The sequence below is a fragment of the Labrus mixtus genome, chromosome 22 (assembly GCF_963584025.1).
Source record: "Labrus mixtus chromosome 22, fLabMix1.1, whole genome shotgun sequence".
NCBI lineage: Eukaryota > Metazoa > Chordata > Actinopteri > Labriformes > Labridae > Labrus > Labrus mixtus.
The window spans coordinates 10,445,651-10,464,069 of NC_083633.1; the positions used below are offsets into that span (position 1 = coordinate 10,445,651).

General features: G+C 40.1%; 1 protein-coding gene across 1 annotated transcript in view; it reads right to left on the reverse strand.

Annotated features, from left to right (window-relative positions):
• The window catches only part of pdzrn4 (PDZ domain containing ring finger 4), a 35,850-nt gene extending 34,886 nt beyond the window's left edge, over nt 1-964 (reverse strand). Inside the window, exon 1 of the mRNA XM_061030060.1 lies at nt 494-964. Coding sequence (XP_060886043.1) covers nt 494-562 — 69 coding nt within the window. The 5' untranslated portion in view covers nt 563-964. The remainder of the gene's footprint in view (nt 1-493) is intronic.
• Between the last annotated feature and the right edge of the window lie 17,455 nt (nt 965-18,419).

The following is an 18,419-nucleotide window of genomic DNA, read 5'->3' on the forward strand; positions in this document are numbered from 1 at the left end:
TACTGTCTTGTTCTTTGAACTGTGTTGCTTCTAGACAGTCGCAGGCAGAGGAGATGTGATGAATTCCCCTGGAGCCAGCGCGGGAAAAAGAGCTGAACTTGTTCTCACATCTCCTGCTGCCGAAGAGAAATAACTAGCTCCACTCACTTTGATGGAGCCAGGAATACACACATACACACACACACATACACATGCTGGCTCTCTGCCTGTCTGCTGGGAAGTAACTCATTTTTTCCTGCATTTTCTCTCGTCCCTTTACCATTTTTGTCCTGCTTTCCATCTTCGACCTGTCTGCTGTCTTTCTTAAAAAGGCTAACTTTGCCAAAAACCTTCCTGTAACTCTTCCCTACATCCCCTCTCTTGCTCAATTCCATGAGATCCAATTATTTTCAGTTGCCAAGTCATTAGCCTACTTCCATCATCATCATGCCTTCCTTTGCTGTCATTAAGCTTATTTCCCAGCATCAAACCTCCTACTAAAAGTCTCACTTACCTGTGCAATCTCATACAGCAGTTTGTAGTGTTCCTCCCGTTTCTGCAATGTGCACAAATTGCAGCCCATTCTAGTTGTCAGGGAAACAGTGCCTGAGAGCCCGCTGGAGTGTGTGTGCAGTCTGTGGCGTGTGTATGAGCTCCCCCCGGGGCGAGACACACTCGGGCTCCTCTTCCTTGCGTTCCCCCACACCTCTTTCTCATCCGTGTATCCTCAGAGATCCCCTCTGTCGCTGCAAGGGCAGGAAACACACTCACACAGAGTGTGTATCAGTGCACTGCTACAGTAGAAGTAGTTCCTTCAATGTGTGTGTATGTGTGTGTGTGGGGAGTGTATCAGTGCTAAGAAAAAGCACCTGACTTCTGCTTCCTTCTCTCCCGTCACTCCTTCCCTTGATTCTAACTTGCATGCCTACATACACCCTCTACACTCTCTCTTTTCTCCACCACCTCCTCTTCTCATGTGAGCACACACTCATACGCACACACACTTTTGGCTCATGGAGACACACCTCCTCCTGTGGCAGGCTGTCTACACATGCCTGGTCCTACTCCGGCTCATGAATAGACAGCTTCCTCATTGGCTGCTAGAGGAAAGGGGGCCGGGAGAAGAGGGAGGGGACTGGGTCTTATCTTGTGCAGATTCAGTATCTGAACATCAGTGTTGGTGCTTGCAGGCCAACGGAGGGACATGTAGCTTACATGTGCGTTTGTGGGTTTGTTTATGTGGTGTAGTTTCTGGGCAATGTTCAGACTTCTCTGTTTGGAGTATCCAGACTGGGGTGCTGATTTATGCAAGGGCCGGTATGAAGTAGTTTGTGCACTCCCTTCTTAAAAGCATTGGGCTTTTTTTTCTCGATCTATGTCTCATATAACCTAATCTACTTGAAATAATAACATCAAGGCATCATAAAGATGTGAAAAAGGTTTGTAATTAAAAAAGAGTGGCTGCATAGAAATCTTCTGTACTTAATCCTTCAAGACTCGAGTGGACATGAATTTGGGGCAGGGGGGGGGGTCTGAAATTCAAGTCTTCTCACAACCGGTTATTTGTCAAGTGTGTGGTGTCAATATGATTTATCTACTTCTCCTGATCGAGTCAGATCCTCCCTAATCACCAATTTCAGATTGTACTGCCTCTGATGGAATACCAGCAATAGTCATTGAGAGTGAGCAGAAGCTTCCCCAGATGTTGCGTACTTTTACAGTTTACAAAGATGGCAGCAAACACAGCAAGCGCCTATACACCGTTTTCTCATCCGGGATTTCACACATACGCGTGTTCCTGTGAGATCTTGTGTCTGGGGAATCGCCACTGTGAAATTGTTACTACAAATTTCAGGTGTGCGGCCTCAGGGTCCAGCCTATAGGCTAGCGTTTCCCCCTCTTTTTGTTGAGTTTTTTTTCCCCAAGCTAATGTAAGTTGGACTATTGCCTCATTTCATCTATACAGACATGTTGAATGTCAGCCTTCTTAATGAAAAGATATAGAATAAAAATGTTCTCCAAAACCTTAAAATTCCATTAATATAATAGTTCTGAAATCGTTATTTTTTGACAGCGTTAAGCTAGTTGTTTCTTGCCGTTGTTACTCAGCTAACTGCTTCCCCTTTAGTGTACACATAAGAGAGTTGTATCAACTTAATTGTCATATTTTGTGTAAAAAACATACCAAATATTCAAAATGATTGACATATGTGTTCTGTATTTGTATTCAAAAAAGTGGAATTTGTATACATAATGGAAGCATAATCCCCAAATGCACACTTTCCACATACAGAAATCTTGATCAGGAGTTAAAGCGCCATCCTTACAGTTAATCAAGTTACTGTGAGGGCTTTTTGTCCGCGCAAGTATTTGACAACTGGATTTTGCGTGGAAATGAATCTCATTTGGATTCAATCAGATAGCGTTTTGCACTCAATACAATGGTCGCTGGAGTGGCGTTTAGTGACCGCCATAGATTTACAGTCAAAGAGTAAGAGTCACCAAACAGATGCTCCCATCTCTCTGCCGGCAGTTAGACAAGGGCACCGGACTGGGCTGACGCACACAGGAAGAAACACAGACGAGTATTGATTGGCTTCAAATTAGCTACCAGCCCAACTGGCCACTCTCGACGGGGGTTGAGGAGCGGGGGGGAGAGAGAGAGTGACGGAGGGGGGGATGGAAAGAGGAGGGAAGAGTATTGGAGATGTGCGAGTGAAGATAAATGGAAAGTGCAGTGGTGGTATTGCAAACCTGTCACGCTAGGAATTATGCTAATTTACCACAGCAAATGTGTTTCTGCGGAAAATTTACAGCAGCAGCATCCAGATGAATTTCTTTTGGAGGAAAAGGTTGTCATTGAACAGTTTTATGGATATGTCTTGGTGCTCACAGCACTTTGTTCCGGAAAGAGAAAGATTGAGGTGTTGGTTAAATAATGAGAAATTCTAAAATGAATTTATTTAAAGTTTAGGTTGAATATTCCTGTTTTTGAAAGAAGATAAGACTCTTTTTTGCATGTTTCTTGTGGAAACATTTAAAGTTTTTGAAGGTAGGGTTTGACTACTTTTTTCATCTCAATGATAACATGCCATCCTTGTTAGCCCTTATACTTTGGGGTTCTTTTTCCCTCCTTTTTAAGACTTAATGCCATTTCTGTTACATTAGCAATTTAAAGACACACGCTCCTTAAGATCATTTAATGTTTTGGTTTAAGATTGTATTTCCAATTCAATGCAGAAGCTGGCAAGCTAGGCTAACAAGAAACCCTTCAAAGTATGCTTCCATTAGAAAACATGTGCTAGCAAGTGAAGAATAGTACTTGTACTTTGAAGACACAACTTTAGTTTATTACTTACCCATCAATGTAAACACCAAAGACATGCTGTATCTAGAAATCCAAAAACTGTTTTTTAAAATCTTAAGAAAATCCCTATGTGCTTGAACTGAAAGATAACCAATTTTCCAGTCATCTATCTATCTTAATACCTGGGGCACCATATAGAAAAGTAGCGCCACTTATAACCAAGGCAGCGATTTCCCCTGAAAACATAATTTGCAAAACAAATTAGTACAAACTTTAGTAGACAGGGCTAAATATTAAAAGACTAAAAACTGTATAAATTAACATTTACATATAGCCTTTGACTTTTTCCCCCTGGACATAAAACTCAAGTGTATCTTCTTTGTAATCCACCTCAGGACAAAAACTCCTGTAACTAAACAACATGTTGTGGGATGGTTACTTATTCTATAAGTCTGCAACCTTAAGCCTCACAATGAGAAGTATTGGACACGCTCAATGCCTATACTTATTCACTGTATTGTATATTTTCTACAGTCATTGAGAGAGTTCCTTGAACATGTGAGTCATCTTTTCTTTCCACGAGGTCGCTGCAGTTCATACCGTTCCCTCGTTTATTTTTCAATTCAACAATTCCAACGATCATCAGAATCAGTTTCGGCAAATTGTGTACTTCCGAGCAAGAGGCAGATACAGTGTTCTCGGTCTGCATGACGAATGGCTGTCACTGCTAAGACTATGAGCTGAGAGAGCACAGATGCGTCATCCTCCTTATCACCAGTCATGCAGGTACAAGGACCATAGTGGTTCAGTCAAGGGCGTCGGAGCAGATCCAGATACAGCCCCCCAGATAACACTTAACCCTTTCACGCTGTCCACTCTTGTCCCATTCTGATGAGGTCACCGCTTTCCCCACTGACCTCTGAAGGTGACTTCTTCAGGGGTGACATCACCACCTAATGAACTTTGGGGTCCTTCTTAAGCTTTTATGACTTTTTTTTGTGCTGTTTTTCGTCTCCTCTGTATGTCTATCCCATCTCTTTTTTCAGAGCTGATGTTTGCAGTCTGAGAATGGGATTAGTAATATACCTAGACTCTTTTCAAACTGCCACTTCCATGAGCTCGGATTTGCTGACGGACAAACATTCAAAGCACTGAACACTAATCCTCTAACACACTGAGACATCCAAAAAATGTGACGGACATTCAACAAAGTAAGTGACAATTACAGTCTTATGCCTCAGTTTTCTCTAAAAGGGGAGTAAATCTGAGATGCATGACATTTCTGCTCAAGGTGACATCATCATTGTGGTCATTTATGGCCGTTCACCACCATTTTTATTGTTCATATCAACCACTTTCCATCATCTGCACACCTCCTCTCCTCCTCCATGTCACCATCTTGCTCTATTGTCTCTGCTGATACGAGACACCGGACAGACGTCTAGCTCATGCTCCCCTATAAAAATTGAAGACACTCGTATAACTTTAAGAGAGGTAAGATTCGAAGCCTTGAGATTAGAAATTATAATATTGCACGGACAAAATGTGCTTCATGGTCTTTGATGTCTGAGAACTGGACCGGCAATACAAGCAGCAGAAAGGTGTCATACCTGTAATGTCGTATGTTGAATAAATTCTTTGACATTTAGTTAACTTTAAGGTGAGGAAGTCTGAGACAGGTTCAAACAGCTGTTCCAGTCATTTCATTTTTAACGGTAAAGTCCCGTCAGTGGGATCTGCCAGTCAGTCAAAGGTTAACCAAAAATAGCTTGCTGCAGGGGGAAAGTGTTGCACTTCAAAGGACGCCTTAAACGCCACATTTGCATAATGTCCTATATGGCGGTGATGGAAAGAAAATTGGCCACTTCCCATGTTCTTCTCTGAAAATAGAAACTTGTTGGGTAAGCTCTGAAGCCATTTCAGTCTTAACTCTAAGCGGTAAATCTGAGTGCAAACTTTGAAAACTGTCAAAGTTGGAGGTGTAGCGGGTAATTACAGATGCATGAATACTTCACCGAGATGTTCAAAGGCCACAGTATCCTTGACGACAGACGAAGGAGTGCGTCACTGGAAGAGGGCTGATCTAATCAGGAAAGATGATCATGCCTTGAGGCTGTACCTGATGGCCTGCCCAGCTGAATACTTCTTTTCATTAAGTAACAAGTGCAACGACTTTCACTCTTACAATGTTGCCTTGAAGCACATCAGGGTAAACAAATCCAAGACGCATCAGAGAGGCGCTTCTTTAACATTAGCACGGACTAACTGAAAAACATCTCCATGACTTATTCTTGGTTTTTTTATGATCTGAGATTCTTCTTCTTCTTGCAAAGTCATGTATAACTCTTTGGGATGATTGAAATTACGTTCAAAACAGCACCGGATTCCGCTCAGTAGTGGTACCAACGAAGCTGAGGTGATGACACACCTTTCATTATTTAATAATTAAGAAAAAGGTCCTGATGTTCGTCTTTGTTTTGCAACTGAAAAGAGTCAATCAATTTTCTACCACCTGTAGTGGAAAAGTTTGCTTTTAAATGGACTTTTTTGGTGTCACGCCATGTGTGGAAAGATCAATACAAAAAAACAGCAGCATTTCTGCTAAGGTAGACAGCTGGGCGTCTCAAAGCCAATGGCGTGAGAAAAGCCTGAGGGCGACCCACACACTGCTCTCAATAGCCATAACCGATGCATTATTTAACACTCTGAACCATTCATCTAGGTAAAAACATGATTTGAGTGCTACTTACAGTACCGAGCTAAAGGCTGAGGGGAAACGATGGTACGTGATGGTAATTGAAAAGCGGCGTCCCTTTCTGTTTTTTGTTCTAGTAATTACATTGTAACTATTCATTATTGTCTAATTACTTTGTGGGAGGCCAGCGTTCAGATCCAATCCTCATAATGACTATCTCCCCTCCGTTCATTGTCTTCTGATCCTGATTGTTAAAGCAAAATGACTGACTCGGTAAAATAAAAAAAAGAACCACAGCTATTCCAGTCATTTAATTATCAAATTTTGAGCAGAATTCTAAGAGAAACAAAAGGCAGGGGGCATAAAAACTATAAAAGACACAAAACAACTAAATTGGGCTCCATTCAACAAAAGACAAAGGGACCTTTAGCTCATAATTTGCAGAATGCCACTTGGGCAAAAATCATTCATTAGTGAGTTGTTCTAGAAACAGTCGGTTTTAATATCCAATCTTCGTTATGTCCCCTTTGAGCAGCCAGGCATAGTGAGGTAGACGCATACACAAATTCACACATAATGGAACCATTCAATGCTAGCGTCAAACAAGTCAAATCACTGATGAACCAGTAGCTAACACTTTCTTTTCATTGCTCCATTGAACATGACTGTTTAGAAAGGCAAATGGCAACATTTCACAATCCTTTCTTGAACCATTGTGACCAGATGCCCGGAGGCTGTGTTTCCCTCTCCCTGCTCACTATTCAATACACAGCAACTTAACCACCACGGTGAAGCATGACTGCGGGGAATATGAGACCCTCCAACAGTCCTCTTTACTCAATAAGCCAGCAGCCAAACAGGCGTCTGACCAACTGACCTTACAACACGTTGGCTATTCAGGGTCAAGTAGCCCATAAGGGTGGAGTTGTCCTCAGGTGCAGATTTCCGTCCACAGCTTTATTTGAATATTGAGCAGCTTGAATATACACAAAATCTGCATATGAAGCATCGAGGGGTTGGTAGGGATTTAGCTGAAGTGAAGGTCACTCAGACAAAACGAGTTGTTCCAAACCAAAACAACTTTTCTAAATGTAACTCGTCTAAGTTTGGAACTTTTTTTTGGTGTGGCTGTAGGGATGGAAAGGGTTTCTGTTGGTTTGTTCGCCACCTTAGTCAAGACTGAACTATCTCAACTCTTTAATGGGTTTTAATAGGATACAGAGATAATCATATTCCCAAGGTGTCAGGAGACAGAGGGAGTGGGACGCAGGTGCGGACCCATGGGGTGTCTTAAGAGTTATCCCAGAAGGATCACCACAAAAATCTCAAGTGAAAGATTGGAGAGGGGAAAAAGCGAAGAAACTGTATAGACCCAAAACAACCTACTAAACTAAATAATGCACCAAAAATGGTTAACTAAACCACTGCTGCCAAGAAGATGACTCAAAACTAAATTGTCCAGGAGACCCGCAAACACTTAACAAAAGCAGAGGCTGTCAGGGAGGCCTTCAAAGTTTACACGAAAGGCTGGTGTTGTAACAAAACTACCCAGCACCCCAAGTTGTTCACAGAGAGACTAGCAATGAATCAGTACAATGCACTGGAGAGCCAGAGTACATGCTACACACACCTGATCTTAATCAAAGCCAGTCACTGAACACCTGACTGCAGCCAGTTGATCTCTCACCAATCTCACTGAGTAAAAAGAGTGAGTGCCCTCACACAATGGATGAATCCTTGACTGAAATTGTTTAGCCACTAACTTCTCCTTTGGTGCCACCAGCAGGTTAAAATGTTCATCTATAGCGGCATATATCAGCATCATCTGCGTAAACAACAACAGTTGTAAACAGTCATGCACCCTCATGCTTTGGATTTATCTCTACATTGTTCTGAAGCACCATCGTACGGTTCACTTTTTCAGTTGTGAAAGTTGTTGTCTACTTTTTTCGCCAGATAAAAGATAATACATTAATGTCCATGAGAATATATTTTGGTTATTCCATCACTTTAAATGTAGCGGCATCATAGAAGTCAAAAATGTAGTTTTTTCTAATCCTTTGGCTGATAAAACAAAAAAATGCAAATCAATAGTGGGGATATTTGTGATTGAAAAGTCACTACCATGTTGTTCTGTCATCTAGGATAGAGATATGTTAACGGTTTCAAGTGTATCAATCAGACATCCTAATATGGTCAATATGGAGAAAAAAGAAAAAAGCTAAAATGGTGACAGCCAAAATGTTGAACTGAATATTGGACATAAGGTCAATGTCATAGTGTCTGAGTCCCCTTCTTTAATACAGTCTATGTGACATACTCACACAGCTGCTATTCAGGCTGTAGACCAGTTGTCTTAAAGCCTTTCATTCATACTTTGGTAATCATCAATTCCAGCAGAAAATAACAGTGGGTTGTGATCCCATGCAGTTATTTGATTAAAGCATCTGAACCAAGTGGGGTTCATCTGGTTCACAGCTGAGTCTCAGGTTCCACAACAACTAACGTTTATGTATGTGTGAACAATAAAGGCAAAGACAATGCTATGAGCCGTGGCCTCAGGGTGTTAACATACACAAATACTGCCTTTCTGCAGATACACACACAGAAACACACACACACACACACACACACACACTGGAGTGCTGCTGGGCTCTGGGCCTGTCCCTGTTGTGTTAACCCAATAGCATAGCTCCAATAAAACTGATTAGAGAAGTCTTCCCCTGCTGCTCCCGGGCCCTGCTGCTGGACTAATGGCACAAGTGGGCCTCTCAATCTTTCCACAACATCTGTGCCAGTATTTAACCATGAGGATGGATGGAGCGCCAGGATCGAGCCAACACAAGTGGTGACCCGTGGGAGGGGAAGAGATGGATTCAAACAGATAAGACACTGAAGATAGATAGACAAATAGATCAATAGGTATCCAAATTTGGTCGTCTTTTTGTTCCTCTGGTTTTCCACCTGAATTCTGTGCACATCATCTACTTCTCTATTCAATACTGCAGAGCGCAGGAAGGCCAAGCCAGCTGTTCCTCCATTGTCCAGGTGCTTAACAGGATTACAGGGGGCACAAGGCCAGCCTCTTACACACACACACACACTTCCAAACACACACTTAGTCTAAAACTTTAAAGGCAGACCAGGAAGCACAAGGACACAGCATCCCTCGGATTTACATGTAAGGACTGGGTACATTCTTTGCTAGGCACATAAATACTGTTATTTGGATGTTGATAGTTACACATATGATGTAGGGAAACATGCATTTAGTCTTTGAACCCTGTGTTCAGTGTTATATCAGTGGATTCATTTTCGAAAAAGTAAAAGCCTGTTAGATATTTTGACAGAAGCTTTGACTTTTCTTTTGTCTTGCTTGGACTGGCAGATTTTTTGACCCAAGTACCACATTGCTAGAATTTAGTGTAACAGAATAAACTCAAATACAGTCAATTTCACCTTGGAAAAAGCAGTACTACATTTTTTTTTTTTTAGAGATTTATTTTTGGCTTTTTGTGCCTTTATTTGAGAAATAAAGAGAGAGAGAGGAGTGGGGAACGACATGCAGTAAAGAAGCCGCAGGTCGGATTTGTACCTGGGCCACATGCTTGGAAGACTACAACCTCCACACATGGAGTGCGCGCACTAACCACTGCGCCACCAGCGCCCCAAGTAGTACTAAATCACATTACATTGCGTGAGAGGTGTTTCACTGAATAGAGCTTACAGCTTCACACTCGTGATCGTAAGAAATTCAGCCCAATTCCTTTATTTCAGATGGAAGTTTGGACATCATCGTGCTTCCCTTCTCAATGTTTAAATACGTATGCAACCATAACTTTTTAAAACAAACAGTTAGATACTGTAATGCTTCAAAGAAAATGTTAAGGCTAACATGCCAATGTTGGGCAGGGATGATATTTCCCATGTTCATTTAAGTTCAGGGCATTAACATGCTAACATTAGTTAACCAATGCTTGAAAAAAGGTTTAGGGTTAGGCTGATGTAAATGTCATTGGTTTTGGAAGTCAGGGTATAGGTTATTTATTTAAATTCATCATAAGGGGGCATGTCTGTTTGTTGGAGACAGAAAGCAGCAGGCAAAAATCACACAATCTTTACTTGTAAATCTGGGAGGCAGACACACAACTTGAATCTTCAGGAGAAAACTTTAAGGTTTTGTATGGATGTTAAAATTAAAAGTATTCAAAAAACAGTGTAACGCTGTCATTGAGGAACACTTCAAAACAAGCACTGAGCAAAAAAAACAAACAAAGGTGTTTAATACAAAGCTTAATGAGATTGGGTTCAGGTGTTGAAAGGACTTCTTCTCCATCGTCTGTGCTGCTGCTTATCTGCACACCCTATATTATAACGAGTATACTGCCACCCTCTGCTCTGGCTGACCCATACAGTCTGTATCAAACATTAGTTAATGAGTCAAGCATATTGCAGGTGAAAAAGAGATTGCCCATTAATTCATCACGTTTATCTGGGTGATATGTGTGTACTTAATGATCCATTGGGCTTCCTAGTCTCATGTATTTGCAAATATTGTCTCGCTGGGTTTTTTTTTAGGTCTTGCCTGTATCAAGCATTTTGCTCAGTTTGGACTCCAAAAGACCATTCATTCCTTTTTTCTGACTAAGTGGGTCAATTTATGAACTTCTTCTTTTTTTTTACTGAGGTTACAAAAGTAAAGTAGTTAACAAATAAATGTGGAGATGTCCAAAGTATTTTGCCAATTCTGTCTGAAACTCAAACAGTTCTTTAATTTTGTGGCAAATGTATTTTGTCATCCAAAACCTTAAACCGTAACTCATTATGCATAATTAATCAAAATTTTAAAAAGCTTACTGTAATTTTTCTAATGCAATTAATCATTTTTTAAAGCTGGGAGCCACTACATTTCTCTTTTGAAGAATATTTCTCCAAGTCTTTTTTTTGCCTCCCACTCTGCTTCTGCTCTTTCTTTTCCATGCACATCCTCCCAGAGCAGAGCCGTTTCGATTTTTATCAGCGCACCGGCTGGGTTTAAAAGGGCTTCCCTGTTGTGAATTAATATGGCCTTAATCTGGCCCCCCACCAAAGTGATAAAGCGGTGTAAGAAAGAAAGCGTGTTTGGTCAGAGGACACAAGATTAGTCATATGCCACTGAGCTCAAAGCGGGGACCACAATGTCGCGTGCCTCCTAACTTCCTCTTTCCAGCTGCTGGTGCCCCTCTCTCCTGTCTAATCCTGACGGAGGACAAGCGACTGCCTGCCAGGAAGATAAGGAAGTGTCCATTGTTTCCCTGATCCTTCTTATGTCTGACATCAGAACACATGGTAAGAAACAATGTGCCAACCTGAGGTGTGTCTAAGCTGAAAAGAACTTTGAACAATGTTCCCATCTGGAACAAAAAATCACAAAATGGACACATGTTGAAATATCCTTGTTGAAAGATAAAACATGTATGAGTGTCCTTTCTTCCTTTAACCTTTTTCTTGGATGATGCAGTAACTACAAAACTATTTCTCAGCTCTTTTAGAATAAAAGCAAATGGAAACTTTAAACTCTTTAATTTATGCACATAAAAGTTCCCTGGATGTCAATTCCTTTACAAGGCAGTCTACTGTTTAGTTTAATACCTTTTGACACTACAGTGCATCCATAGCAACAGGGGCCTGGGCCCATGCAGTGAGTAAGCAGGAAGTATTGATCAGGGGCCTCTGTGTCGCCGGGTGTGGCTGCCTAACTGGCAGCGGTTGGCCTTACAGTCAATATGTTCAATAAAGTGAGATTGTAGAACATACAGTAATTTGGCAAATCCCAAAGAACACAGATCTATACTGTGTCAATCTATACAGCAGGTCAGAGGGGATTTCTATCAAACAGACATCAATGTCTATTTTAACAAGTCGTCTTATAAATTGTTGGGTTGTTTAATCACAGCAAAACTCTGAATATGTAGTAAAATCATCGTTTTTGTCAAGTCATTTTGCTACATGCCCTTTAACCTGCAAGAGTGTTGTAGTAATTTACCCTTACATGACTGAACCCTTAGCTTTTGTCATTCCTGCAACATTTTTTATAACTGCTGGAACAGACTAATAGCCTAGACCTCTTTTCCAAATTCCATTTATATGTTTCAAGGGTTAAACTCTTGTGGGAAATGGTAATTATATGCTTTTATATTTCTCATGTTCATTTATGGATTAGATGGATGGATGTATTGGATGGCTGTATTGGATGGATGGATGGATTGATTGGATGGATTGGATTGATGTATTGGATGGATGGATGGATGTATTGGATTAATGGATGGATGTATGGATAGATTGATTGGATTGATGGATGTATTGGATTGATGGATGTATTGGATTGGATGGATGGATGTATTGGATTGATGGATGGATAGATGTACTGGATTGATGGATGGATGTATGGATGTATTGGATGGATGGATGTATGGATAGATTGATTGGATTGATGGATGTATTGGATAGATGTATTGGATTGGATGGATGGATAGATGTATTGGATTGGATGGATGGCTGGATGGATGGATGTATTGGATTGATGTATGGATAGATGTATTGGATTGATGGATGGATGTATGGATGGCTTGGATGGATAGGTTATTACAAGATGGTGATGTTTGCCAAGGAATAACATCCTCTTCATCTTTTGTTATGTTATCTGCATCTGAATGTCCAATTCATTTCAAGCTTTTAGGACATTGTGACATTTAGACTTAAATAGCCATGTTTTTTGTATACATCCAATAGTTTATGGAACATATTGTTGGTGGGTATGTAGCGTTTGTTAGATTTGTTATTGCCTTGAAGGAACAATTAATTCTAGCCAAGACCATCCATATGAATGATGGTATAATGGGTAGAAAAACAGAACACTGACATATTCTTGAAATATTTTACATATTAAAATGATAAATTATGTATCTAATGCTGTTATTCCTTAAGGCAGATAACTGTAATCTTCAGATGGTAAAATGGTGTAACTGTGGTTTTACATTTTTTAATTAAAGCCAAAAAACAATCAAGGTAAACAAATCTAGAAGCCCCGCACTGCAACAATCTGTTAATCGATCCATCTGGAAAATGTGTTTTATATGCCAGAGAGCCACAAGACATCAAGGTCTACAAACATTTGCTGTTGCCCAGCTTTCTCTTTTAAACTCACAATCTGGAGGCAGAATGTTGTGTTTGTTTGTGTTTTGGTCTCAAAAATGGTCTCCACACAAATAAATGTGATTGATTGCTTGATCTGCTGGGCGTGCCTTTAGCACCCTGCTGGTCCCAGTGTCAGCCCAAAGTGACCAATAAACATTTTACTGTCCCCAGGATGGCCATACAACAGAGGAAAAAAATTGTTTTATCAGGAGAAGATGACCCATTACAACCCAATTGAATGGTTTTATTTCTTTCTGCAATAAACAGTATTTATCCGTAAAAAAAATTAAGATTAAGATTTCAGTTTTAAAATCTCATAAATACCAAATGAAAAGCAACAGTAAACATTGTACATACAAACCTTTGACAAAAATGTCAAACATTGTGTTTTCTTCACTAAACCTCACATTTGAAAGTCTTTATGATGTTGAACTTTAATTCAAAAAGATAAAAGCATACAGAAAGGTAACATTGTCAACCATCTGTTTAACATTGACATGTAGGTCATTACATAGATTATAGACTGCAGCTTTGGTTTAAAGCAGCCTGAACACAGACGGTTTGGTTACAAAGACAAAGCTCAGACACCAGCTCTGATATGACCCCAGAGGTTAAAGGGATGCAAGGATCAGATGGCCTCAGTCCTTTACAATGCTAATGAGCAATAGGGAGGACCCCCTTTTTTTAAGAACTGGGAATGGCAACACATGCACAAACACAACATTTTGTAGCTTAGTAAGGATCTTCTGTTGACTGCATTTGCTGGCTGAGCCCAAACCTTCACCAACCCACTTAAGTCTGATCCTATTATTACAACGAAAAGCAAAAGCTTTACGTAAACCTGCTTGTGAAAATGATTCTCTTTACTAAAAAGGTTAAACAATAAGGTGTAGCAGTCAAATTTATGTAGCCAAATATTTTGGTATTTGATGCTTTGTAAAATACCAGAAAGCATCAAATTGTGAAACCTGTTTGGCTGAGTAAGATGCTATAAACAGCAAACAATTAAAACATCAGCCAGCTTGTTATGAGTATACTGCTGTCAGTTGCATTATGTCTCTTATCTGTCTGAGCCCTTTTACATAGTGTTTACCGCCGTAACCAATTTCATTAAATTAAAAACTGTAAGGAACAGAAAAAGGTCGTCGATCAAGACATTAGTTCGACTTAGTTTAACAAAAGAGGGATTTTTATCTGAATCATGGTTATATTAGAAACTGTGTAAACCATATGTCATAGCTAACTATTTGGATCATATGCTGAGTGATGAATAGACTAGCCTACTTCTATGGCTAAATGTATTAGCTGGTAAACAAAAAAATAAAAATAAATGTTTCGAAGCTAACAAACTTGCTAAGTTATTGATCAGTTTCCAATTTGCTGGCTGGGCTTAGTTGCTAAGACGACATAGCTTGCTAAGTTAGCCAAAGTGTAGTCCAGGAAGTAATTGGTATAACATAATGCAACAAAAGAAAGGCTTTTTTGAATTTGTGTAAATTTGTGGGTCTAATTTCAGCAGAAGTAAATCCAACCTTTAACTAGTTCAAAAATAATTGCAACACCATTGGTTAAAATGCCCATGTAACCAGGCCTTGACTCCGCACAAGGACAGAGCTACAAGAACATTTACACGCTCACGTTTACGGCTCCCTTTTCCCTTTACAATATCTCTTGTTTTTCTAATCAAGTAGCAGCCTTGTCAGTGGTTTATGATCCAATATCAAGCCTTATTTTTTACAGCCACACTGGATGTGCAAAAGGCACAGAAGGTCAGAGTGCATGTTTATATTGGTACATAGTCATAATTCTGTCAAATCGGTTTACAACACTTTAACACCTTGTTAAAGATAGCAGCCTGTCAACTATGATTGTCACACATTCAAGAATGCACAGCCAATTTGCACATACAGTCTGTCCCATAAGTTCTAATCAATTCTATCTCATTTAGAAACGGTAGGATGTCTGGCACTAAGACCTTGTTTTTTTTACCTCTCATTCGGGTTGACATCATTCCGCGGTTGCCATAGCAACCATGCAATATGACAGAGCTGATGACAGAGGAGTGCTAAGCGAAGATCTGTCACTGAAATGGCCTCATATAGTGGAGCCAGGCTATAATGATGTGTGTACCTGTCTCTCTGTGTGTGTGTGTGTGTGTGTGTGTGTGTGTGTGTGTCTAAAACTAGAAAGTGTGTTAGCGGCCTACCGATCTATCACTAGTATGTGCATGTACCGTTACTTGTCTTTCTTGCTGTGTCCACAGAAAAGCAAACCATTTTTTGTCAGATCTGATCGGGGAGTTCTCCTCTCACCATGAACATGACAAAGAGGTGATGTCAAGTATGTTTGGACAGCGTGACAGTGTTGACGGCAGACAAAATGGATAAGGTTGCAGAAGTGAGAGAAAACTGCAGAAAACAACAAAGGCACACTATTGACAAGAACTTTTGAAAAGCACTGTAAACCTCTTTGTTTCCCTAGCAGGAGGTTATGTTTTGCGGTGAACGTGTCATAAATATGTTTGAAAAGACATTTCTGTTGTATTGTGCTCACTGACTTTTATTGGTAACACATAAAACTCTGCATGTTGTCTATGCCGTTACACTCATTTCGTCACATCAAAATCTGGTCTAAAGCGCTCAATTGTAACTTGAAATTCAAACTACAATTTGAAGAATGTCTGTATTTTTTCATATTCAAAATTCTTATGCAAGCACAATAGGATGTGTCTTCGGTCTGAGTGTAGGGCCATTTGCTAGCTTGATTATTTATCTCTTTGATCATGGAAAATAGAGCCAACTACCGATCCCTGATAGCAGATCAGGGAACACAAACACAAAAACAACCAAGAATCAATGTTAAGAGTATTTGGAGATCAAAACTGTAGATCTTTGAATTTAGACAAACAACTAAAAGTAAGCTAACGTTAGCTAGCATCACTCTAGTGAGGCAGTAGTAAAAAACAAAAGCAAACAAAGCATTACGAACTTGATTTAGCTACATGAGTTCAAATTAATTCCAAAAACCTTCAGCAGTTTGCAAGTTAAAGTTTGACCTGAAAAAACACTTTAAAAAGCCCCTTAATGTAGAACAGGAGGTAACTATGTGTCATAAGATGTGTATGGTAGATGTTTTCAAAGATGCACTTTCTTGTGAGTGACCTTATGTGGTCAATTCATCAGCACGCCGCATAAGAGCGTTTTCTGGTCACCCTCTGTCCTAGTGGGGGTCCTCTACGGTCAAAAAGATCAAAAATGGTTAAGAGGCTTAATCTCATGAGAGGAAAGCTTGCCTAGTGGATCCATGATGCCACAAGGTCAGGCAAGTGTCAAGAGTTCAAAAGGGATCACACAACCTTTCATTGCTGTTTCAGATCTTTTTTTGTCCTCTACTTTGCTTTGTGGAAACAACCTCACCAGGTGATCGGTTTCAGGAGTTTTGTATACATCAAAAAGTCACCGAAAAGTTTGCGTTAAGCCACGAGGTTATCCTCACAGTATGGGGGTCTTTGGGTAAAGCTACCAGAATGGTATTTTGCTCTTTGTCATTGGAGTGTTTTCACAGGTCTCTGCAGACTCAAACCTACCCTCAGGCATCAATCTTCTTGGATTCATTATTGTATTTTTCCATGTTTCTACAACTCTACTGTGATAGACCAGGAGTGATGCGTTGCAGTAACTTCATTTTCTCCATTTTGTTTCTGTACATTTCAGTGTAGTACAAGAATGGTACAAGTATGTCCTCGACGAATTTGACATTGGCATTTTTTGCAGCTGTGGCAGAGTATGTGTGAAAGAATAATTGAACTAGCTCTGACTCATATGACCCCTTTCACTCCTGATATTACCACCTATTACTGCAGGGAGAAATTGCCTTTATATTGATTTTGCTGTTAACAGAGATTGGAGAGAAAGTACAGCAATACCAGCGTGTGCAATATGAAGCAGGCAATTAAAAAGAGTTTTGAGAAGTTCAAAGCAGGAACATTATTAGCAATACACCTGCTCCCACCGCATTATGACAGTATCTTCTTTTTTTTTATTTTTGTTGTTACTTGACCCGAGAGGCCATGTTTGGTTGGATTTTTATGATAATTTCAGCTCGGTCTGTGCTTGCGGCATCCATGAGTGTCTTCAAGTGCTGCAGTGGCAACCAAGACCACTCAAAGCTTTTAGAGCATGTGGGATAAAAACACGAAGAGCTCTATAAAAGGTCTCAGCGTCCAATCATGCCAAACATAGGCATGGCTTGCTAATAGGTCTTAATGGCAGAATATTAGGTGCATTTAACGGGGCACTTCTCTGGTCAGGTCCCTTTGGCATCCCCATGCTATTACTCCTTTCATCAGTACCTTCCATTTTTCCTGGCATTTTTAGTATTCTGTAGCCGAACCATCCATCTTACCATCCATTTTGTGCTGCCAACATTTTCAGAAAACATGTCGAGCACAGACACATATGAGGAGAGACAAAAAAATTGATCGGATTTAATTGAAAAACCACTTAATAAAGATGGTAGGCTGTAACTGTGAGATATAACACCATACAATGATCTCCAAAATAACACAACATCTGTATCATTGCCTCTCAAAATTATTCTATACTCTCTGTGACGTGGGCATCAGAGCTGTAACCAGATCAGATTGATTGAATATAAGTAGTTATGTAATCCTGCCACCCTGACTTTGCAGGATACATCACTTATTCGTGATTGAAGTTCAAGTTGTATTAAAACATTTCCAGATACATGTTTAACCTATTGTATTGACGAGTATACTGTAGGAGAGAGATAAGACAATAAGAGAGAAAAACTTGATAAAGGTGGTTGTAGCTTTAAATATGATAAAAGTTCAAGCCCAATAGGGATGCTGGTGGCACAGTGGTTAGTGCACACGGCCCATTTGTGAATGCCATATTTCTCCAAGCTGGCGGCCTACGTTCAAATCTGACCTGTGGCTCCTTTCCTGCATGCTATTCCCCATTCTCTCTCTCTCTCCCTGATTTCTGACTCTATCCACTGTCCTATCACTCAAATAATGGCATAAAAAAGCCAAAAATTAATCTTTAAAAAAAGGATAAAGCCCAATAAAGTGCACTGTAACTGAATTAAAGCTGCTATAATCAATATTTTCATATCAACGATGGATCGATTAAATATGAAGGCCAGTGTTTTTTTGTGAAATTGTATTAGTAACTCTGCTCTACGGACCTTTTAGCATCTCTTGTGGTTTTTAAAATCATATCATACATTGTGGGCATCACA